At 38.7% G+C, this 24,953-nt stretch overlaps 1 protein-coding gene across 2 annotated transcripts in view; it reads left to right on the plus strand.

Annotated features, from left to right (window-relative positions):
- IKZF3 (IKAROS family zinc finger 3) overlaps positions 1 to 24,953 on the plus strand; it is an 85,812-nt gene that overhangs the window by 35,359 nt on the left and 25,500 nt on the right. The window contains exons 4-6 of one of the 2 annotated variants that reach the window (XM_069074261.1): positions 14,607 to 14,867; positions 15,810 to 15,977; positions 18,260 to 18,376. The exons of the other annotated variant lie outside the window; for it this stretch is intronic. Coding sequence (XP_068930362.1) covers positions 14,607 to 14,867; positions 15,810 to 15,977; positions 18,260 to 18,376 — 546 coding nt within the window. The remainder of the gene's footprint in view (positions 1 to 14,606; positions 14,868 to 15,809; positions 15,978 to 18,259; positions 18,377 to 24,953) is intronic. 2 annotated transcript variants of the gene reach the window in all.

The following is a 24,953-nucleotide window of genomic DNA, read 5'->3' on the forward strand; positions in this document are numbered from 1 at the left end:
ACATTTAGATGTGTGAAGGGGTCTCTGGCTGGAGTGAGATTGGAGAGGCAGACTCACTCTCGCCAAGGCGCTCACTGAGGTTCCAGTGGTACTGCTCAGCACACGCAAGTATGTGCTTCAAAAGGAAGTGCCGTTTTTTATCAGAATGTGACATCTCCCAAGCCCAGATCAAGATCTGCTGCTCATGGGATGCAGGGGGTTATCTCACAAAATCAGCAGTGCTCTACTGCAGAAGTTCACTCACAGGGGATTTCTTTAAGTGTTAAAACTGGGCAGAGGAGGCAATATTGCTTCAACTGTGTCAAATGAGTAAGTTTTTGAGGTGAAAAAAGTAAAGATTCTGCCCCTTGAATCTTGTTGGCAGAAAGCTTTTATTTTAGTTTGTGCCTCATGGGTGCCAGTCAGCCAAAAGGAACCAGGAATGAGGTGTTTTAACATCCGGTTATTAGGGTAGCAGGCAACTACAGTGAGCCATGAAAGGCAGTTTAAATGATCAGACATCTTTGGGTCCTAGTGTGCCTTTCATTCAAAGGAAAATGCTGGAATGGAAAGGGAAGTAAAGGAACAAGTCCAATAAGGTGTGAATTCCAGATTGCTTACTGTTGCAATCTATTACCCATTAATCTCCCTACAGCCCCACCCACTCTTGGAGGAGGCACTAGGTACAGACAATATTTGTTAATAGTTTGAGGTTGTCAGAAGCACCTTTTGTTTCCTAAACAGATTGCAAACTCCTTGATTTAAGGAACCAAAAATTTTTTTTCTTATTACAATCCCCTCACTAATGCCTAACAACTGTACTCTGTGGATGTATAGTAGACACTCAATAAATACTTAATTCAATTTAATAAGCATTTTTAAAGTGTCCATTGTATTCAAGGCACTGTGAAGTGAGAAAAGGCTAGTTGTGGATGTGGGCTGGATTTTGGTCATTCTGGGGTCTGAGTTTAAAGTACAGATCAATGGCTCCCAGTCCGTGAAGCTTTAGAATTATTACAAGGAGTCCATGAATCCATACTCATTTTAATCTTTATTTTTCTCCAATTAACTATATAGACCAACTCAGCATAATAAACAAGCAAACATATCTGCTGTGAAGTGACTAAATAATATCTCACACATGTATTTATTACTATTTTTCAAATGTATATAGATGCTACTGTGATAAAACTAAAATTCTTTACAAAGTGTTACTGAATTCATTGTAACTTTTTGTTATCATGTTTGTTTTCTCTTAACATTAAGATATAGTACATAATAGCAAAACTCTTACAAGTGTGTGGGGATGGGGATGGGAGGATGTCTGTAACATTATCTGATGCTTTCATGTTTGACCAAACTGGGAATCACTGGTATAGGGCAGAGGCAGCTTAAAACTAGTTAAAAGCTAAACATATGTAACTTGTGATTTATAATTGCTTCATTACTGTTAGTTTTGCTGCTTCATAGTAGTATAGGATACAAATGGTTAGCAAATGTTACAGGCTTAATGGTCTGTGAAGGTGTTGTTTCTAGTGTAGATAAGATTGACTCTGTGTTATTTGTATTTACAAAATATGTCCCCTAAATGAGGAAAATTAGAGAGTGAGGGTCATCACCTCTGCTTTCTGTACTAACATGGAACTAGAATAATCCTCTTTCATTACCTTTCCTGCCACCAATTCAAAAGGAAGCATAGGGATGGAGGCAGAAGTTAGAAAAAACAGATTAAAAAAAAAGTCATGTGGTTTTTCAATATACAATAGTTTTGTTTGGAGTCTAGATATATGGATTTTTATGATTGTTAATTGAAGAATCTAGCCTGAGACTTTAAAAATTACGTTTGGTAGCATCTAGCAACAAGGTACTTTAAATGTTTCGACTTTGAAGTGTCTTGCAGCATATGAATGAAGATGTCAGAAGTGGTCTTGAATGATGACAGTGGTAATCCGGCCCTTGGTATATAACCTTCAAACACCAATAAATGAGATTATCAGGATTTAACATGTGACCTTTCTCAGTCTGACTGGTAGGTCCAGATGTTTTCTGATTCAGCTGCCTTGCTGAAATCTGCTCTAAATGGCTACAGTTGGATTTGGATTTCGGGCTGCAGGAATGACAATCTTGAAACCAGATTCTGCAGTCAGCGGTGCTATCTAAATAGTGACAGATGGGAACCTATGGTTTAATAATTAAAAATAATTTGTGACCTTACTCTTAATAGATTTGTTAATTATGTCAACTGAATAAGTAAAAATTGAACGGTAATAGGTATTTCACGATATTAGTCAGCCTGGTGGCATTAAGGACGTTGACGAGATTTGTTAGAGCCAGTCTTTTCTGCACCTGCGTCTACAGAAGCAGAAATCCCAGTCATGCTTTTGTTCCCCCTGAAGGAAGTCCATGGCAACTCTAGAGGAGCCTCTTTATTAGCCTCCTTTCAATCTTTCAGGATTATGGCCACACTTCACATCCACCAACCCCTTTGGCACAGAAAATGGGACACTGCTCTCTGGGCCTTCATTCCCTCGTCTACATAGGCTAGGACTCAGGACTATTTCCAGCATTTTTATACAGAATATTTACAGCCTTAGCATCTATTCTTATTTAGCCCAGTTCTTTAGTTTCAGCTCTTGAGATGCATCTGCATGAGCTTCAAATTGTTTAAGGGAAACAACTTTTCATTGGTTGTTCTTTCTTGGGCAAGGGAGGGAAAAGGAGTGGGAAGGTGAGGAGGTTGGCATCTCCTATTCACATGTAAGCATTCAGAAGATTACCCTTTGTAGATTTATTCCTCTCTCCCTACCCTAGCAGTGAGTTAAAAATTTCATCTCATTATCATTATCATTCCATGATACATCTAAGAGGCATGAATAGATTAGATATTGTGCATAATAGAAGAACATAGCTCCTGTTCCTGGTGAGTTAGTGGTCTAATCTATAAAGGCACCAAAAAAAAAGAGGAGGGAAGGATAAAATGGTCTTGGTTGGATGAACCTGATTATTGTGGATTTTAGCAAGGTGTTAGAGAAGTGACAATATAATATTGCTCATACTGGAAAAGAATTGTCAGATCAGCTCAATTCTTGATCAAAGGTAGCAGTAGACAGAAGCATGTTTGCTTTCTTGCCAAGTCTATAAAAAAGTTCTATTAGTTTTAGGGGAAGGTACATAACAATTTAGAGCACATCAATATCAGGACTAAAGATATCATTCTGAAAATCTTTCTTAGGTAAGACCTGATAGCTAGGACAAAAGGTAGAATTTAGTTAGAAAAAAATTAAGGAAGATTTTAAATGTTGAAAAAGTTATCTACTATTTTCATGTCAAAATGTATTCTCTTTCATTACTTGAATACAATAGCTCTTTTAAAGGGTCCTATCACTAACTTTCTTCATATGGGTCATTTAAATGCTATCTAACGCTGGATAAAGATTTTGGAGAGCATTCTACCCTTAGTACATAATAGTGTTGAAATCTGGTGGGATGTGCAGCACATTTCTGTAGGATGGATGGGAACTCGGGGAACTTGATTTTTAATTTTTTTTAAATACATTTATTATGTACGTGAAGGATTTTATTCATATTCATCAGACAAAAGAAATTAGATTTACCTCAATTTTAGTTTTCTTTAAATTAATAGCTAAATTTTAAAACATGAAATTTGTAGAAGGCTCCTATCAAACCCCTATCCTATATTGATCAACCTTTTCAGTCTTATCTTGTTGGCTAAATAAACATCTTTCCAACTGAATTTTGCTCTTGTAGCCTTGCATTTTGTTATGAAGGACCGGGGGCGGGGGTGATGGTGGTGGTGGTGAAGGAATGATGGACAAAGAAATAGCTCTTTAAAAGTTTGACATTTTTGCTTTTCTGGACTATACCAACCAGAGCCCAAGGGCCACATGCAATAGAAAACAAAATGACTAGAGGAAACACAGGAGAAAACTACATTCAGCTGATTTTTCCCTGACCCAGGTGAAAATGCTGGGGTCCCTAGGCAGGAGTAAGGGCATCCTCAGGATGAGAAGCGGGCAAGCAAGACCTAGGCCCCTGCTAGCAGGAGCACCATCAGAGTAGGCAAGGCAGAATTTGGAAAATGGTCATAGGGGTGGCTAGGTGGTGCAGTGAATAGAGCACCGGCCCTGGAGTCAGGAGGACCTGAGTACAAATCTGGCCTCAGACACTTAACACAAAAACTAGCTGTGTGACCTTGGGCAAGTCACTTAACTCCAATTGCTCTCCAGAAAGCAAAAAAAAAAAAAAAAAAAAGGAAAATGGTCATAGAAGAGCCCTAACAGATGGAAAATCAATTCAAGTGAAATATTTCCTTCTTTTTCTCTAACAAGAGCATTATGTGATATGATGGGGAAGGGAATGGGAAGCAGAAGAAGGAATCGAAGAGCAGTTTGCAGTTGTCACCAGAAAAGCCACTCCTAGCAGGCATCAAATCCTGGATAATCCCACCGTGAGGAGAAGGCTGTGAGCACATTAGATGCTTGGCAACCATTGCCCCACTGCCATATGTATGATAAGATATGAAACCTTATCATATCATTAAAGAACTTTGAAAAACTCTTATTTTTAAGAAAAACTTTCAAATGCATTCTTGCCAGGCAAAGTGAGGAGGGAAACTCAGTACCTCATTTTTTTCCTTATTACTAATAAAGTGCTGTCATGTTTTAGTGTAGCACCCTGATGCCTGACTGTTGGGACATGAGTTGAAGGCAGTGTTAGAAGGTAGACATTTCTGTATTTGCAGTCATTAGATGAGAGAGAGAGAGAGAAATGAGGAATTTGCTCCAGTGTATTGGCCAGGTTCCACTCTAGTTCCACCCGACTGGCCAATATTGCCATCACAGTTGCAAATAGAGCCAGGATTCATCTTTGCTTGTAGCATTAAAGTGTGTAACTGGGCAGCTGTTTAGCAGTTGTTAACACTTCACCCTCAGGGATTCCTATATTTCAGTGACAAGACAGCCTATTTCCTGTACTTGGTGCACACATGAATAAAAGTGTTATATTCCTATCACACTTCTCATTGCTGTGGATTATTATCAAACAATGCTAAGGCTGTTGACTTAAATAAAATAGGTCCAAATTTTATGTTGTTTTGTATGTGCCTTTGAATATTATTAATTCACTGTCAAGATGCACAGAAATTTCCCGAACTCTTACTCCTTCTCCTCTAGGGTTCTTTGGTTTTTTTTTTTTTTTTAAAGCAATTGGGGTTAAGTAACTTGCTCAAGGTTACACGGCCAGGTGTTTCTGGGTGGGTGCTAAGTGTCTGAGCCTGGGATTCGATCCCCAGGTCATCCCGACACTGGAGATGATGCTCTTACTCACTGTGCTACCTGGCCGCCCCGGTTCTTTGCTTTTTTTAACCAGATCCTATTGCTTCTGGTTAGTATACCCTAGCTTAGAAATATGGTTGATTTATGCTTCACTTATAATGCTCTAAAGTCCCAGGCTGGGTTTTCACCAAAATTGCATTCAATGTTATATATATTTTTGAAACCTCAAATCCTGACTCTGTGATTGAGAGTGAGCAGGGCCATTGCTTCTTGCTCTTCTTATTTGCTTACAAACACAGTACTGTCCTGGAGGTTCCCAAAATGTCCTTAAGGGAGTCAGTACATCTATGGGAAATTAACTTTGGACTCCCTTCTGATTTTGATGCTCCTTACAATTATAGAAACCCAGAATGTCAGAAAGGAAAGATCCATCTCTCTGATTAGACAGAGAAGGAAACAGACCAGAGAGAGAAAGTTGCTTGCCCAGGATCACACAGTGAGTTAGCACCTGAACTGAACTAGAACCCCAGGGGCTTAGGCCAACTTTCTGTTAGGCTGTGTGATATAGTTGTGGTGCCCTAGGCTTTGAGTCACCGACTCATTTTAAAGGCTAGCCCTACCAAGGCACTGCCACCTGTCTACTCACATGTATTTAGATAAGTTCCTTTCCCTGTGTTAATTTGGCCTTTCCATTCAACCCAGCAAACATGTATTAAGGATGAACTGTGTATAGGATACTATTCTAGGATCTGAGGCTACAAGGACATAAAGTCAGTCAGTTAGCATTTATTAAATAAATGTTAAATATGCCAGGTGCTGTGCTAAGCACAAAGGCAAAAATTAACCACCACCCCCCAACAACAAAATGGAGGAGGCAGCATGCAAACAAATCTCTATAAGCAAGATATATGCAGAATAAATTGGGGATAGTCTCAGAGAGTAGGCACTAAGATTAAGGGGGACTGGGAAAGGTAAGTAAAGTAAACAGTCCTTGCCTTTCCCTTGAGAGAATGCAACAAGTATGCAAACAAGTAAATTAAAAAAAAAAACTTGATCAGGAAAAGCCTCATTTATATAGGAGGTGCACCTGAATTGTGCTTTGAATTCCAAGAAGTGGTTGTGGGGAGAAAATGAAATCCAGATATGGCGCACTGCCTGGGCAAAGACCGAGAGTCAGTAAATGGAATGTTGGAATGTGGGGAACAGCTAACAGGTCAATTTGACTGGAAATAAGAGTGTGGGAAGGGGAGTAATATGAAATAAAGACTAGAAAAGTAAGTGGATGCCATATTATAGAAAGCTTTAAATGCTAGGATGAAGGACTTGTATTATATCCTAGAGTCAAAGGGGAGCCACTTAAGATTTTTTTTTTTTGAGTAGGTGAGTGATGTGGTTAGATCTGTGTTTTAAGAATATCAGTTTGGGGCATCTAGGTGGCTCAGTGAATAGAGCACTGGCCCTGGAGTAAGGAGGACCTGAGTTCAAATTCAGCCTCAGACCTTAACACTTACTAGCCATGGGCAAGTCACTTAACCGCAATTGCCCTGCCTTCCCCCCTCCAAAAAGGAAAAAAAAAGAATATAAGTTTGGAAACTCTATGAAGGTTGGTTTGGAGAAGAAAGAAACTGGAAGTAGGGAAACCAGTTTGGAGGTTGTTACAATTGTCTAGGCAAGAAATAATGAGATTCTGAAGTAAGGGAAAGGATGTGAGTGAAGTAAAGAGTGAGAGGTGTAATGGTGGTATAGAGGTTTCTCCCAGTTGTTTGGTAGGGAAGAGAGACCCTTACTATATGCTTACAAACATGTAAAAAGGTTAGATCCTTAACTGGGTAGGTCAGGGAGAGTAATGGCAGATTCATTATCAATTCAGCTCTGTCCCTCTGCCCAAATTGACCATTCTAGGTTGCCTCAAGAACACATAAAATGCCTCTGTAGAGCATTTACAAGTTAAAGAAATTTTTATCATCAAATCTGCAGATGACAGAAAACTAGGAGGAACAGGTAACACACTGGATCAAAACTAATCTTGACATAGTAGAGCATTAGTCTGAATGGACGGTGAAATCCAGTAGATTTATGTAGTTTTACATGTGGGTTAAAAAATTCAGCATCACAAGTTCAGAATGGGAGAGATATGATTAGACAGGTTGTCTGAAAAAGAGCTGAGGGTTTCAGTGTACTACAAGCCTAATATGAGTCAGCAGTATTATGTGGCTGCCAAACTTGTTAATTACCTTGAGCTGTATGATGGGAGAGGCTCAGCTTTCAGGAGTGAAGCAATGGTCCTTCTATGCTCTACCCTGTCTTGACTTTCTCTGAAGTATTGGGTTATTTGGGCCAAAGTTTATGAAAGACATCGGTGAACTGGAGAGAGAGAGAACGAGAGAGAGAGAGAGAGAGAGAGAGAGAGAGAGAGAGAGAGAGAGAGAGAGAGAGAGAGAGAGAGAGAACTGATAGAAAACATTTATCTATCAGGAGAGCACACAAGATAGTGAAGGACCTAAAATCCATATGATATAAATGTTGGCTTAAGGCATGAAGAAAAACTTTCAAATGTGTTCTTGCCAGGCAAAGTGAGGAAGGAAACTCAGTACCTTCAGCCTGGAGAAGAGATTAGAATCCTCTGAATGGAGGCAGGAGGAAGCAAAAGGACATGAAAGCTGCCTTCAAATAATAAAAGAACTGACATGTGGAAGAGGGATTACTAAACCTGTTTCTCTCCATGTGGAATGGATAAAAATTGTAGAGACAAATTTGTTCTTGATGTCAAGAAATCTTCTTACCAATTAGAGCTATCCTCCTTAGGAGATTTTCACTAAGAAGCTGGAAGACCACTTGTTGGGTGTATTATGGTTGGGATTCCTTTCAGGTGTGCATTAGATTAGATGACTGTTGAGTTCCCATTTGTTTCTAAAATTCTGGGATTCTGTGAATTCTCCCTTGCCCTGGGTATGGAAACCATTCTTTCCTCTACCAAAAGCTTTTTCCTTTTCCATAGGTCTGGGTAGAGAACTGAACTCAGTATTGAGATAAAATATTTTAGAGTAAGGTAATCTAGGGCTTCTTAAACTTTTTCCATTTTTGACCCCTTCAGCACTTCTTAAACTGTAGATCTTGACCCCATGTGGGGTCTAATAATTTATTAGATAGTATTTGTAGTCAACTTATTTTTTAAAATCCTCAAGCTTTCTTTTAATTGTATTCTAACTTACCTTCCCTACCCCCATCTTTGACTTCTGTAAAAATGAAAAGACTAATTAGTATAGAATATATATTTTATACAGGATAACTATAAAAGTTTCTCTTCTATTTTTGTAGGTGAAATTTCTACCAGGTGCATTGTAGTCCATCAGGATTAGGAATCTCCAAATGTATTTTTATTCATTATTTTGAAACTATAGTTTGTTATTTCTGAGATATAATAATATGTAGTTTAAGCTTAAAGTAATATTAAAATAATATTACCAGGGGGAGGCTAGGTGGCAGAGTGAATGGGGTGGCTAGGTGGTGCAGTGAATAGAGCACTGGCCCTGGAGTCAGGAGGACCTGAGTTCAAATGTGACTTCAGACACTTAACACAAAAAACTAGCCATGTAACCTTGGGCAAGTTACTTAACCCCAACGGCCCTCCAAAAAGCAAAAAAAAAAAAAATATATATATATATATATAATATCAGGACATAAATAGTTTACTGAACAAATACCTATTTTGGACAGACACTTAAGAAAGCAGTTGTTTTGATTAAAATTTTCTTGTAAGATGAAATCTCTTTTTTAGGCTAGTGTCAATAAGTGGGTTATCAGTCAGTTAAGATCAAAGTGACATCATTGGTAAACATTAGGTTAATTCCAATGCATCTGGATCTGTTTCCACATTTCAGGAAGCTTTATTCTTAATTCTTCAGAAATTGCAGTGATACACGGTGTGCTAGATACTTAATTTAGAAGATTTAAGAGCAAATTTAAATGTCTGATGAGAATGTGCTTTAAGAAGAACTTTCACAAGTTTACTCAAAACCTGGATTTGGTCCTAACCTACCACCTTCTGCCTCATTGCCATTGAGATGATTATTTTTCTCCTGGTAGCCTAAATCATGTTTTCCACATGTTTATCCCAGATTTTAAATAGACATTTTCTTTTTTTACTGTTGGATTGTCACTTTCAATTAGAGGGGGAAAAGAAAAGAAAAGAAGATACTTATGTACAAGCATCAAAATCATGCTGGGGAATAGCTGACCATAAATGGCTCTTAGCACTGAGACTTAAATTTTCACATTCTTCCTGGCACCCAGAAAAATATAACTATTTGAGAAGCAGTAAAAAGAGCTTCTTTTGACTCTTAAGTTCATAGGCCATTGTTGGTCATAGGCAAAACCTCACATTGAAGAGATGGAGAAGTGTTCTAAGTGACCCTGTATCCAAGCCTTGTCCTTACAGATCTAGAGGTTAGCATGATTTTCTTGACCAGGCTACTATAGAGATGTCTCAGTGGTTAAGAAGCATGCTTTGTTCTCCGCCAACAAACTTGACTAGAGACTAAGGCCCCACAATACATGTATCTCCCTTTTCTGCTCTTTAGTGCTTCAAGCTTCTAAATCCTATTAACAGCTGTCAAAACCTGGTAAACTATTTAGATGCTTTCACAATTTGTTTAATTGGATAGTTAGGAAATGGCATGCTAGAAAAGCTTTTTTTTTTTTTTCTTTTTTTTTTTTTTTTTTAGCCTGGCTGAACATCTGTAGCATTAGGGCCTCATTATCTCTGAATTGGCATAGCAAATCAGTGGCATCATTAAAATGTCACATTAAGATGATTAAGTTTCTTTGTTATCCAGTTGACTTTTGCATGTGCTGAGGATTTCATGGTTATGACCCCCGATCCTTGTAAAACACTTGAACAGCATCACCCTTTTGTGCCTCCGATGTTTAACAGCTTCTGTCTTCTGCTTTCTGGCTTCTTCATAGTATCTATTAGCAAACTTCAGGCCATAATTCCAAACTTTATGTCTGTCTCCCAGGGCTCAATTTCAGCTCTCTCTCTCGTTCAGAGTGAAGGTTCAGGATTCCCATCCCCCCTTTTCCATATGGAGATTTCTATTAATGCTCTATGATGGACACCCAGGTTGCCTTTGCTGTTCTGCCATCCTTGATAGGTTCATCTCTCCACCGGTGCATTTTATGGTGCCTGTAAGAACAAACCAAGGCACAGTTGGCTGAGACTGATATTGCCCCTGCAGGATTTAGATGTTGGATCCTTTCCAGAACCCATTGTTTTTGCAGCGTCTCAGGTGAAACCAAAAATGTCTACTCTGGAGTGTAAGCTTTTCGTGTGATAACCATCACCCCAGGAAATGAAACCATGTGCATCAGCCCCAGTGAGCCAAGCCAGTCCTTTGTTCTCTTCTGCCTACAAAATCCTGGGGGGGGGGGGAGGGAGAAGGGGACAAGGTGCATATTAGTGTATGTAGTCTTCCTAAGCCCTCCACAACATGGAAAAATTGGAGCACATGTACCCGAGTAGCTCTTTTTGAAAGAAGTGTAGTTTAATCTAGCTTCCTGTGGGTTAGTTTCAATTTGCACATCTTTTTCCCTCTGGGAATTTAGAGCAATTGCCTTTACCAGCAGTTTGTGGTTTGGCCCACAAGTGTGTGTATGTGTGTTTTCATGTTTTTCTCCCTAAGCTAAATTGAAAATATTGTCAAAAAGCAGATTAAGTATTGATATGATAATACAGATATACCTTACTTTTAGAAAAACAATATAGGAAAATATGCGTTCACAATACAGATAAATTATGAGGTATGTTTTACTTTACAAAAATTTAGGGTGCTCCAGTAGGAAACTTCCCTAGTATATCAAATGTTGGATAACAGGTCAGTAGTTTGTTTTAACCTCAGCAGGTAAAGCTGAAATATGAGCAGTGACCTGAAGATTAATAAAAACTAAAGATAACATCTCTAAAATGTTGATACATATCAGTGGGAAAAATATGATTTGATTTACCAGGAACATCTCTCTGTACAAAGTGAGGCATATCCTCAATGATAAAAGCACAGATCTCTTTTTCTATGTGCACTGGGTCCATAGCAACTAGTTCTAATTTGTGAGATAATATTTGCAAAGCACTTAATACAGTACTTGGCACATAGTAGGTTTTTAATAAATACTTATTCCCTTCCCCATCTAATTCCCCTTTTTTATTGTGAAGAAGCCTTAAGAATTCTCCCCTTTGCCCCATTTTCTGCTTTCTCTATTCTTAAGCAATTGAATCAAGCTTTTTCATGGTAAAAAGGTTAGAAGCAGTATCCTCCTGAAGAATAGACAGCTGTATCTTTGGATTTAGGTATAACCTACTTGGAGTCAAGATACTAAATTAAATACCTCCTGGAATCTTTTTCAGACCTTGGATTCTAATCCATGATGTTCTTTAATTATGAATGCTACTGCTACTAATAAAAGCTGTGCTTTAATCCTGGCAGCATGTTGTTTCCTTTTAGCTTGCTACACATCTGCTTCTTGTTGACCATTCAGGGACACCCTGATATTGGCTAGCCTGGTATTAGGTCAACAGAATGACATGCCATGTTTTTTTGGTCCAAAAAGACCTTTATGTCTCACTAAACAGCGCCCCTCCCCTTCTCCTCCCCCACTACCTCCTCACCTATCTATCTGACTGAGACCTAGGCATTTAACAGAAAGAGAAAAAATGTTCTCCCAACTATGCATCATTTTCCTCTGGACTTAAGAAAACCATTAATTGGTCTTGGGTCAAGCCAGTATGACAGAATAGTACTGGGTTGTTGGACTAGCCCCTCCAGAGCCAAATTCCTTAGGGAAGTAGCACCAAATACCTCGATCTCTTCCTCATCTTGTGTGTCCCATGCATGCTACATGACCTGACCAACCCATTTCATCACTTCTCTACCTTCACTGATCACGAGACTGGCCCAATGTCTTTGCAGCCATTTTTCTAACCAAAATGAAAAGGCGCTTTCTTCTGCTGGCCTTTGCTATGTGCTGTTTTTGGTTTTTAGAGCTCAGGTTTTCCGTTGAGGTTCTTTTTAACGCCTACATGCAAACTGAAAAGCACTCAAGCTTTGGTGGGATGTCACCCACAGCTGGAGGGACAGTGGAAGGGGGTGGAAGGCACAGCCCTCAGGTGCATCCTTTAAAAAAAAACCCACCAGATTGAAGAAAACAAAGACTGGGTAGACCTAACAGCCCCAGCTATGAACAGGTAAAGATTATCCTTTGTCTGCCCCCCCCCAAAAAAAAACTGGGAAATGAACATTCTTGCTTAGGAGATGACCTTTCACACATAACCCAGACACATACAACAGAGCAAGCACAAAGGGACTTTGGTAATAATCTGTAGAGGAGAATGTTGTGAAGCATGACCTGTGGTGGGAAGCAGCAGAATGGAGTTGCTGAGAGATGTCTTCTTTGCTCATGGTTATGCTTCTGTTTTGCTCTATTAAGCAAACATAGCTAATATAGATGAAAGTTAAGACCTTGATAGAAGTGAAAATTGAAACTTGGGTAGAAGGTAGCACAGCTGCACTTTGTACTTCCTCCTGTGTGACGGCAGGAATGGCACATACTGATGTGTTTTGGAAGGGATATAATTTTTTAAGGTTTTCATCAAAGCCAATTTGGGGGTTGAATGTCTGTATCATTGGGGGAAAAGAGGAAACATTTGCCTAACAAGGAGAGATAGAATTGATAGAAAAATAAAAACTGGCTTTGGAGTTAGGGAGACCTGGGTTTGAGTCATACTTCTGACACATATTGACTGGGTGACCCTGGGCAAGTCACCTTACCCCTCAGTGCCCCAGGCAACTCTCTAGGACTTTAAGTGGCAAAACAAGTTCTGATGAGCACAAAGGGAGTTTCCTCCCTGGGAGTTCCCTACATCAGATAAGTCATAGATCTAGTGTAAAAAAAATAAATCCAAGGAACCACCTGAACCTTATAAACCTAGAGAACAGATCTACATGCAGGGTGTTTCCAACCTCAGTACAGCTTTAAACTGTTCAAAGATTTTGGGGATACCATGTATGTGGAGATAGGAAGATCATTCCTGGTTCCCAGTTACAGTTCTGCCACTAATTAGCTGTGTGACCTTGGGTATGTCCCCTCTTCTCTCTTGGCTTCATTTTTCTCATCTGTGAAATAAGAATTTTGAACTATATGGTCGCTTAAGATTCCTTCAAGTACTCAAATTCTGTGATTTCTGTGGTCAAAGAGTAACTTGTTATTTCTAAAAGCCAAGTTTTTAAAAATTCTTGCAAATAACAATGAGCATTAAACATCTGATAAATACCATCCCTGTGAGGTCAGCTGATGCATAATTCTTACACTTTATTAGTGCCACTGAACACATTTGCCTTCCTGCTTTTTCCAGTCTTGAACTTGAGCGGTTGATTTATGATCGAGCTCTTTTTGTGACTCTCAGTGTATTAGACAGCCTATTACTTACTCCCTTGGGTCACCTTCCTTTCCCTCAGTCTTGTAGTTCTGTGCCCCTAGATTTAGCATCCCCATGGCCTAGGCTTTAGTATCTCTCCTATAGAGAGTTGAGGAACTCCTCTGCCTAGCTCCCTTCCCTCCCCATCTAAGTCTTCAAATTAAAATGAGTAGTTAGAACTTTCAATTGTAAAATTACAGTTCCTTTTGGCCTTCTCAACCATGTTTCACTAGTACTGATTGTTTCCTCTGCTTTTAACATAGTGTCTTTATCAGGCCCAAGAGAGATAGAGAGATAAGACATGTTTTGACGATTATTGGAAGGGAGAAGAGACAAAAGCATGGTTTGGAAGCAGGAAGACCCGTGTTAATTGTTAATCTTTCCGTCTAAAGAAGTCTTAAATTCAGTGTAACTGGGATTCAAAGGATTCCAAAAGTATGTCCCTATATCTGCGGACATATCTTCCAGTCCTTTCTCCACATCTCCTAAAAAAGGCACCAATTTTGAGAACCAATCTAATTTAAATCCTGTAAGTGAAAAGAGAGCAAATAGCATTCCGTCATACTTAGTAATATGAGACTACTTCATGTGTTAGTGATCATTAGACATCTACTCCCTCTAAATCCCAAAGGGCTGAAATCACTCTTATCCATTCTTTGCATTCTCTTTTTGTCAGTAATTCTAAACCCAAGGGAAGAGTGATCTTCTTAATGATGCCTTCTTGTTTTTTGTGGCAATAAGTTAGCCTCACTATTATGCTAGCCTCTTTTGGTGTTATGTTGTCAGCTGTAGGTCTCTTCTCTTTGAGCTGCTTTGCTAGCTCGAGTCGTCATCATTTTTCATTTCTCGCATTTTCTTCCCTGCAGATGATTCAATGAAAGTGAAAGATGAATACAGTGAAAGGGATGAGAATGCTTTAAAGCCAGACCCCATGGAAAATGCGGAAGATCCCGAAATACCTTACAGCTATCCAAGAGAATATAATGAATATGAAAGCATTAAGTTGGAAAGACATGCTGTCTCTTATGACAGCGGCAGGCCAACTAGTGGAAAAATGAACTGTGATGTGTGTGGATTAGCCTGCATTAGCTTCAATGTATTGATGGTTCATAAGCGAAGCCATACTGGTAAATATTCTTCCATTCCCCTGAGAACTGTCCTGCTACAGCCGTGGACAGCAATGCAATGAGCAATAGCATCAGGAGTCTTGGCATCTTCCTTTGCTTTTACTGGATGGTTCTGGTCTTATCTGGGCATCATTTCCCCACTGATTTCTTTCTGCTTCACTATAGAATTTCAAAAAACCTAACAAACATTTTACGGGTTTTCTGAATGAAAGAGGCACTAGAAGATCAGAAGTCCATGAACATTTCTACTTCAGTTAAGAAATAGGAGTTAAGTTCTGTGACTCACCTTTTAGTTCATCCTTTGTCTGTTTCTATTTTGACTTTAATAATAGCCTGTCACTCTGTATTAGGTCCAGATTTGAAGGAAAAGGGGGTACTTTTTTTAAAGGCAAATTTAAAAACTTATGCTTTTAAAAAATAAAGAGGTAGCAGTAGGAATACACAGAAAAGTTCCCATCCCATTAAATGTGATTCTCTTTCCTAGACTTCTAACATAGAGACTTTTAAAAAGATCCATTTCTTGTATTTGGCCCGTTATTATGATCAGGGTCCATTGGTTTTATTTGGACTATGCTTACATTTTTATCATGGTGGACTTCTAAATAGAAGAGAGGAAATCATAAAACCTTACATCAGTAAGGCATTTCCAGAAACCATCAGATTCATTCCAATGAATTAAAGAAAGATAATACTTGAATGGCCCCCAATGGAAAGGGCGCTTATCCTATCCAAAATATCTCCAGGGAAGGTAATTCTGTAACCTATAAGATGAGGCGTTCCTCTGCCATGAAATCTCATTCCCAGCTGATCCCTAGTGTGTACAGAATCCCTCCCAAGGTGGAACTTCCATGAGGGCAGCTTGCCATAGGGAGTGTATGTGTATACATGTGCTTCTACACTTGCCTGGTGACCAGGAAGTTTCCATTTTTGTCCTTTTTAAAGGTGAACGCCCATTCCAGTGTAATCAGTGTGGGGCATCTTTTACTCAGAAAGGTAACCTCCTCCGCCACATTAAACTTCACACAGGGGAAAAACCTTTTAAGTGTCATCTCTGCAACTACGCATGCCAGAGAAGAGATGCTCTCACAGGTCACCTTAGGACACATTCTGGTAAGTGAGAGAAATGAGCATCCCATGTCATATGAAGAACTGACTCTAGGCATTCTTATTGACTGTGGAAAATTAAAGAGTTAAATATTTAGGTTTAATCTGTCATTCATGTTCTGAAGGGTTAACAACAGCAGAGACCTCTAGGGCTAATTACACTTTCATTAAGACATTAATTGCCTTCCGTCTGGCTCATTGGGAATGATCATCTCTCTACCATCTTTGCTCCCCTAGAGAACAGCATAGTCAGACAGGAAGAGCTTGCCCTTTAAAAGAGGCTTTTAAACATTTTACAGAAATTCCATAGCCTAGCAAGTATTTTCTTGTAAAGAAGTTTTATGAAAAGATTAGCTTCCTGAAAAAGATCTTTCACTCAAGAGACTCTTTCCGTAAGCAAGCACCACTCCAGCATTCATGCTGTATTATCAAAGTTCAATCATTTTGGTAACAAAGCATTGCCTTGGGATTACTTTTTGGTCCTTCTGGGATAAATTCTCAAAAGTTAACTTCATTTTTAACCATCAGGTTTCCTAATTCTCTAGAACACCAGTAGGACAAATGTGCACAAAAACCTGCATTCCCCAGTTGGTGATTTTGCTCTTCATTTGGATCGATCAAGGTCCCAAATATGAATTCCTTTTGCATGTTCAGGGTTTTATACCCAGGAAAATAAGACTGAGTTCATGTAAATATAATAGGGGAGGGGAGACTGAGCAATGAGAGCCCAACCCTCAGAGCAAAAATTTGGAACTTGATGTTCTTGATAATTATCTCAGAAATAGACTCCATTGAAAGAAACAACAAATCTTTAACCTTGTTGAGATTTGCTCCTGATTAAAAATCCGTCAGTAATCAAGTACCTGGCTCCAACTAAGACTGAGACTTTCAGGGAACAAAAAACACATGTTCACCCCAAAGACTAAGATGCTTTTAAGTGACAGAGTAAAAATCTTCTTAAAATATGTTGACTGAAAGGTTAATTGAAAAGTTGGAACTTTCTTCCATTGTCTTTTGTAGTAAGAGCCAAGGCAATGGAAATGTTTAATATTGATCTTAGCGATTGCCAGTGATTTTAACGAAGAAACTTAAAATTTTGGCTACCAACAAACTTAAAGGTTGCGTTGAATTTAAATTACACTAGTTGAAATAGTTTCATTATGAGAATTTTTTTCTTTTTTAACCCTCAATAAAACAATTAAAATGGAAAATTCACATTTTAAGGAAACTATTTGACTTTTTAAAATTTTCAGATAAAGAAAAAAGGTAGAATAAAAATCGAAGCTGCTAATACATATTATCATGTTCATGATAACATGTTTCATCAGCATCATGAAGGTCAACCATGATCTACACCCTGAGTAATGCAGAAAGTTAAAGCTGTTTCTTGGATAATTCAAGGAAAGTCACTTGGAGATTAGGGATGAGAGAGGTATAGGTCCCCCTAATTATGTGGATAACTTTTTGAGGAAGCTTTTTGATTTATTCAACTAACATTTATTGAATGCTTCTTGATACTTATAAGGATAATTCAAGGGAAAACTCCCCCTTCCCATTTCTGCTATTCAAACAATTGGACCAGTTTATCTGCTTATCTCAAAGGTTTGGGCTATGGGGTTTTAATATTTAGTTTAGGATTGGAATTGCTATTGAGATTAGTCCAACAAGTATTTCTCTGACCCAGTCTTTACTATTTCTACAACAAAATCATGAACTTTCCCAATCAGCCACAGTATAAGGAGGAATGTTTCCATTTTGCAAAGACTAAAGCTAACTATGTTAGTGCTCTGGGAACCCATCAGACTTTAATTGGCAGTGGTCTCCTAGGCAACAGCATTCTTTACCTCTTGCCAGGTTCCCCACCACCAGCAGCAAAGGAGGCTTTCTCTTCTGATCTTATCCCCACACCCCACTGACCAACTGGAGGAATAAACACAACCATATGAATGTCTTATGGGGAAGGTAGACTTGGCCTGAAGACAATGACAGCTCTTAAGTTGCAATCAGTACATTCAAATTCCCCTCTCCTGACATGATACAGTGCCCTTGGGAAGAATCAAGTAGTTTTCTACACTGCCTATCTCTGCTAAGACTACTAGTTACAGGATATTTGCCATCTTATTCCACAAAAATTAAGTTCAGTAACTATTTTCAGTGTCTGAATGTAAAGACTTTCCCCCTCCCTCCCTCCTCATGGTCAGTGAACCTAGAGCCCAAAGCTACCAACCAGGTGGTGGTTGTCCTGGAGCCCCTGGTGGTTACTGAGTACACCTCTGCTCTTCTCCTAGTTGAGAAGCCCTACAAGTGTGAGTTTTGCGGAAGGAGTTACAAGCAGAGAAGCTCCCTTGAGGAGCATAAGGAACGATGTCGCACTTTCCTGCAGAACACCGGCATGGGTGATACTGGTGAGTTGATCAAAACTTGCAGGGATTTTTTTTTCTTTCACTAGGTCCAATGAAATCAAAATCTTGCTCTGAATCACTACTAATTAGAGAAATGAAAATTAAGGCAATTCTGAGATTCCACCTCACACCCTTAAGAGTGGCAAAGATGACAAAAAAATGTGACAAATGCTGGAGGGGCTGTGGGAAAATAGGCATATTGATGCACTGTTGGTAGAGATGTGGATGGAACAATTCTAGAAAGCAATTTGGAGTTATACCCCCCAAATTATTAAACAGTGTTTGCCCTTTGACGCAGCCATACCACTACTAGGCCCATACCCCAAAAGTGATTAAAGGAAAAGGAAAAGGTCTTTTTTGTACAAAAATCTTTATAGGTCCAACCACTGAAGCAAAACAGCAGTAGCAACAACAACAAACTTGGCACACAAGTGTGCTCTAGAGAAGTGTTAATTGTTGTAAGTGCTGTCTGATTTCTTTAAACAAGTTGTTCTTTTCCTATAGTGAATGATGAATTGCTTTCTGTAGGCCACTATCAGATGTTGAGCAGTTTAAAAGTTCTTAAAAACAGCAAGATTGTCATAGTGTTGAGACTAGAATAATGTGAGTCCAGGAAAAAATGAAGTGGAAATCAAGAGTTGCTCAGCTGTGGTGGGTCTGGTGTAGAAATCTTTGTATAGATAAAGTCTTTTTTTATAATTTTAGGAGATGGCCAACTGAATTTAGTTGGTCTGCAACTGCTTCTGCTTTTTATCCTGATGGCATCTTTGGTTTTATCAGGGAGTTGGATTTCCTCCTTATTTCTAAAGAGAAATGTTTACTCTTATTTCTTTAAATACACACACACACACACACTAATAGAAGAAAAAAAAAGAAAACCAAGTGCTCATCTGCCATGGCTGAGAATACAAAACTAAGCAGGCTGGACCAAAGACAGAAAGAACACCAATCAGAGTCTGCATGTAAACCCATCTTTTAAATAGTGGACCATGTCCTTTTTCAATAAGAATAAACTTCTAAGCTTTGAAAACTCACTCTCTTGTGGAGAGAATCATAGGAATGATAACAGGCATAATGTGACAATAATATTATTAACAATATAATGTTATACTTAATAATATAATAATATATAAAGGACAGCTGGATGGCACAGTAGATAAAGTGCAAAGCCTGGGGTCAGGAAGATCTGAGTTCAAAACTGCCCTGACATTTACTAACTGTGTAACTGTGGACAAGTCACTCAACACTATTGGTCTTCGTTCCTCATGTGTGAAATGAGTTGGAAAAAGAAATGGCAATCTACTCCAGTATCTTTGCTAAGAAAACTTCAAATGGGGTCACAAAGAATCAGACACCACTGAAACAACTGAACAACAAATAATAATAATTACAGAATATTCACAGGAAGGGGCTTTTGAGATGATCTTGCCCAACTCCATGATTTGACAGATAAAATTCCCATTCCCCTCTCCTGACATGATACAGTGCCCTTGGGAAGAATCAAGTAGTTTTCTACACTGCCTATCTCTGCTAAGACTACTAGTTACAGGATATTTGCCATCTTATTCCACAAAAATTAAGTTCAGTAACAATTTTCAGTGTCTGAATGTAAAGACTTTCCCTCTCCCTCCCTCCTCATGGTCAGTGAACCTAGAGCCCAAAGCTACCAACCAGGTGGTTGAATCACCCAAAGTCACACATCTTAGATCTCCTAACCAAAAAAATGATTCTATAAGTAGGAAATTGGGGGCAGCTAGGTGGCAGAGTGCCTAAGAGTGCTGGGCTTGGAGTCAGGAAGACTAATTTGGGGTGGCTAGGTGGTGCAGTAAATAGAGCACCGGCCCTGGAGTTCAGGACCTGAGTTAAAATCCGGCCTCAGACACTTGACACACTTATTAGCTGTGTGCCTTTGGGCAAGCCGCTTAACTCCAACTGCCCTCTAAAAACCAAAAAATAAATAAATAAATTGGAAATTGGATAAAACCATTATTCTGTTCATATTGATGACCATTTTGGTGATCGTTACCGTCTTATATGTTTCATTTCCCATATCCTTACTAGCTATTCCCCATTATGAATTTCAAACTAGTGGAATTACCAAAATAAATTATTTTGTTCCTTCAGTGATATTAAGTGATTCAGGAAATGCTGAATTATCAAAGTTGAGTTCATTTACATTTCATAGGGTGCTTTTATGGGTGTGTACAACACACTTTTGCAAGTATCAGCAAAAAAAAATATAGGCATAAATAAGTAAAGTTTGACCTTTTTTTTTCTTTTTGGAGAACGGAACATGCTGTAATGGTGGTTTCATCTTGTAAAATATACACATTCATGGAACAGGAAATGGCATGGGGTAGTGAACAAAAGAACAATGGGCTTGCTTTCAAAGAGCCTGAGTTCAGTTCCCACTTCTGTTGATTACCTTATTACCTCTGTGACTTTGGGCAAGTTATTTAGCCTTTCTGAGCCTGAGTTTACTCATCCATAAAATGAAAATGGTTAAAGTGACCATAGGATTTTAGATCCAGAGCCAGAAGGGACCATAGAGATTACTTAGTCCAACCCCCTTCATTTTATGGAAGAGATTTCCAAGACCCAGCAAGGTTCAGCACTAAATTCTAAAGTCTTCTAGTTAAAAGTCTCTCCAGGTAAAAGAGACTACATGTCAATCAGTATGACCTAGCTCTGTTGCATTTTCTAACCTCTAATTGTTTCCCATGATTTTTAATCCAGAATGAAGAGAGCTCTCTCTCAACACTAAGCCATTTGCTTCATTGTTGGCATCATTCTTCAATTCTCTCTCTTTCTTTAAAATGTGGCACCTCAAACTAGACTTCATGGAGGACATAAAGTGGGCCTTGGGGAAATAGAAGGACTTCAATAGACAGAGACAACAGGGTTTCAAGTATGAAAGGAAGCTTGTACGAATGCATGAGGAAAGTGCTGGATGAATTCAGGGAATAGCTGGTAGTTCAGTTTGGTTGGAACATAGTGTGAAAGAGAGAGAGAGATAAGACAGGAAAGATAACCTAGAGTGGAATTATTAATGGATTTAAATGTCAGACTTTCACATTTTATCCTAAAGGCAGAAGGGAACTGCTAAAGGTCTTTGAGCAAGGGAATGAAATGGTCCATCTGTGCATTAGGAAGATTATTTTCTCAGTTATGTGACTGATAGACTGGAGATGGGAGAGAATGCAGGCAGGCAAACCAGTGAGGAGGCTCCAGGGGAGAGGTAATGAAGTCCTGAAGTAGGCCAATGGAGGCAGAAAGGAGGGGACAGATGAGAAAAAGATGGATATGGAAGCCGAATGGAGAGGAATTGGCTGGCTAGGAGTTACTCAAATGTTAAGGCTGAATATGTGATGGGGGTGGGCTTGGTGGAGCCATCAATAGAAATAAGGATATTAAGAGCATTTAAGGGAGATGATTTCTGTTTGGGACATCTTACTTGGGATGCTCTCAAGACATCCTGGTGGACATGTTTTGCAGGAAAGTGAAAGTGTAGGACCTGAGCCCACAGATTAGAAGTCATGAGACTGATATTTTATGAAGCAGCTTAGGTTTTAGTATGGCAAAACATCCAGCCTGGCAAATTTCTTTTATCTATAGTTTATAGTTATGTTAGTAGGCATCACACATAGAGTCACCAATATATAGTCATTCTATCATCTTAGTAAAAGCTCTGGAAAAGAAAGCAAGATTGTAAAAAGGCAAAACTTGTTAGATTTTCTCATTTGATTTTGTCTTTCTCTCAGCATGGGGCTAATAGGTGGCATAAATTCAGGCTCATATTAATTATCACATAAATTGTAAATACTTAGAGTAGGACTCAATATTTGCATATTTGTGTAGGGTGGTGAACATTTTATCAACAGACACTTATGAAGTACTTACTATGTATTAGGCATTAGAAGAAATATGAAGATAAATAAGTTGAGTCCTGTCCTCAGGAAGCTTAGTAGGAAAGATAGCATGTACACAGATAATACTTATCAGTTTAAGCAGTGCCTTAGAGTTTACACAGTTTTTTATATATGCATATATACATACATGTATACATATATAGATGTATGTGTGTATATTCCTAAAAGAGGTTTTTATACCCTGCATACATGCCTATATATGTATACATGTATACACACATACATGTATATTCATGGATAGATAGTATCCTGAAGGACTTTTAGGATACTCTGTACATACATACATATACACATTCACACATATAAACACATAGTCTTATTTTGTTCTCATGATGTTTCTGTAATATAATGACTAAGGGTATTACAGATGGGACAGCCTCAGAACTCAGAGATGTTAGGTGCCCTGTGCAACACAGCTTGTAAATACTGGAAGTAGGATCCACGCTGAGGTTTCTCTTGACTCTAAGGTCAGTACTCTTTATACTCTATCAGGTTGCCTCTCTGAGGAGATAAAGTTCTGTGAGATCTCTTCTGCTTGACTAGATCAGCAAAGGATTGACAGATGAGGTGGCATTTGAGATGAGCTTCTATAGGATTAGAAGTGTTAGGACGCTCTAAGTCATTGAAAAATATTTCAGAGTATTTATGATTTCATGGGCATGGGCACCTCCTCCACTAACACAGATTCTGCCCTTCCATGCTTTGGTAGATGAGTTGTTCAGCCATTTGTCATGTCATGGCTAGTGGCCAGTCTTCCAACAGTGCAGCTTTCTGCACTTAGGCAAGTCTTTTAACAATAAATAACATAGTCTGTCGCTAAGCCTACATAGGTTTTTCCCACTTTGTGGGACCTACTGGAATTTATCATCCATTGGATGAGGCATCATGGTAGAACTTGAGTTAAATTAAATCGAAGAATAATAACTACTATGTAATTTTCTCTGTTTTTATTTCTTAGATGTTCCTTTTTACATCCAGAACAGTCATTCTTAACCTGGGATCTTTGAACTTTTTAAAAAAATATTTTGATAACTTTCAATAGAATTGGTTTCCTTTATAGCCTTATGCATTTTATTTTATATATTTAAAAATATTCTGAGAAGATGTCCATAGGTTTCATCAAATTGCCAAAGGGATCCATCAAACACACGTGCGCACACACACACACACACACACACACACAATTCAGGACTTCTAGTCTAAGAGGAGTTCATGCCTTTAATCTTCATGCCTTTTACTTCCAACAAGGACTTGTATTGCCTAAGGGTTTCAGACCAAATATATTATGTCTGGACCAAGGTGAGAAGAGGGTTAAAAAATGTAAATATTAAGAAGTCCATCATTCTTAAAAATAGAAAATGAAAACTGATAATATTTCATGGTTATCATTCATCCTTCTTGCTTCAAAAGGCAAGTTTTTCATTTTTTCATATTTTCACAGCCTTATGCTAAAACCTGCCTCAAGTTGTTGATAGCAATCTCTTTAGACAATTCTCATTGCACAAGAACCCACCGTCTTCCCTGCCCTCCCCCACTTTCAGCTCTCCATCAGCTAGTGACCACACACCCTCAGAAAGACAAAGAAGCCTCTCCTGTGAACTCTTCGGGGGTCTAATGAAAAACTCTGAAAAGAAAAGGAAAACCATAGTGAAAACTGCCCATTTCCTTGGGCCAGAAACTTCATCATGGAAACAACTAACCAAAGACCAGATGAAAAAAAAGTTAATCTTTCTAAGGGGAGAAAAGGCTGCAGTCTGTTACTGTGGCTTTGTATTATTCTTATTGTTGTTGCTTTTAAGCATTTCTTATTTATGCCATCATAGAACTTTGCTTTCATGTCTTTCAAAGTTCTTTGCTAATAATGGTCATTATTTCTATGTTATACTAGACAGAGGCCCAGAGGTTAAAATAAAGCATGTATGTTGAATTTCCAAGCTCACTCACAAACTGTGTGCAAATAGCTTATGCCTTTGTCACCCTCCCATATCCCCCACACCCAGCTCCTTGCAACATTAACCCTCCAAATACCACCCAGGAACGGATTTCCTATTTCATCATTTAAACCCATTATCTAGTTCCCTTACTAACTTGCCAAACTGGTCCCCCACCTCTTGCATTTCTGAGACATGATGAGGCATGATAGATAATAAGTCTAGACTTTTTGTATAAACAGACAGTTTAGTCCTGAGGTTAATGCAAAGGACTAGGATCTAGTAATATTTCCACCCACCCCCACCCCCCATCAACTAACTGGATTCCTCCTCCTGTGTGTTTCAAGGTGGGTTTTCTAATTCAACAGCATTTTCTTTGTGTATAAAAGTGTGACCACTGGGAGTGAGGAAAGGTATAGAATTCAGTAGTTGCCAAACACTTACAGGGCAACAGACTTTTGTATTAAAAGCAACAATGAGATTGAATGAATGATGTAAACTAAAATAAACATTTTTTAAAAATGAGATTGAATACTATGTTCAGTAGATAGTTTTAACCCTTGGTCAGTCTGTCTATTGGTAAACACAGTGATAGTGAATAAGTGACCGAATGAGGACTTAATCCTAACAATGTTCTCTCATATTCTGGAGGATTAGAAATTTAGAGATGAAATTGATCCTCTCTCTCTCTCTCTCTCTCTCTCTCTCTCTCTCTCTCTC

The sequence above is a fragment of the Petaurus breviceps genome, unplaced genomic scaffold (genome assembly GCF_028583685.1).
Source record: "Petaurus breviceps papuanus isolate PSGF00001 unplaced genomic scaffold, PetGlider_PUasm1.0 90887, whole genome shotgun sequence".
NCBI classification, from domain to species: Eukaryota; Metazoa; Chordata; class Mammalia; order Diprotodontia; family Petauridae; genus Petaurus; species Petaurus breviceps.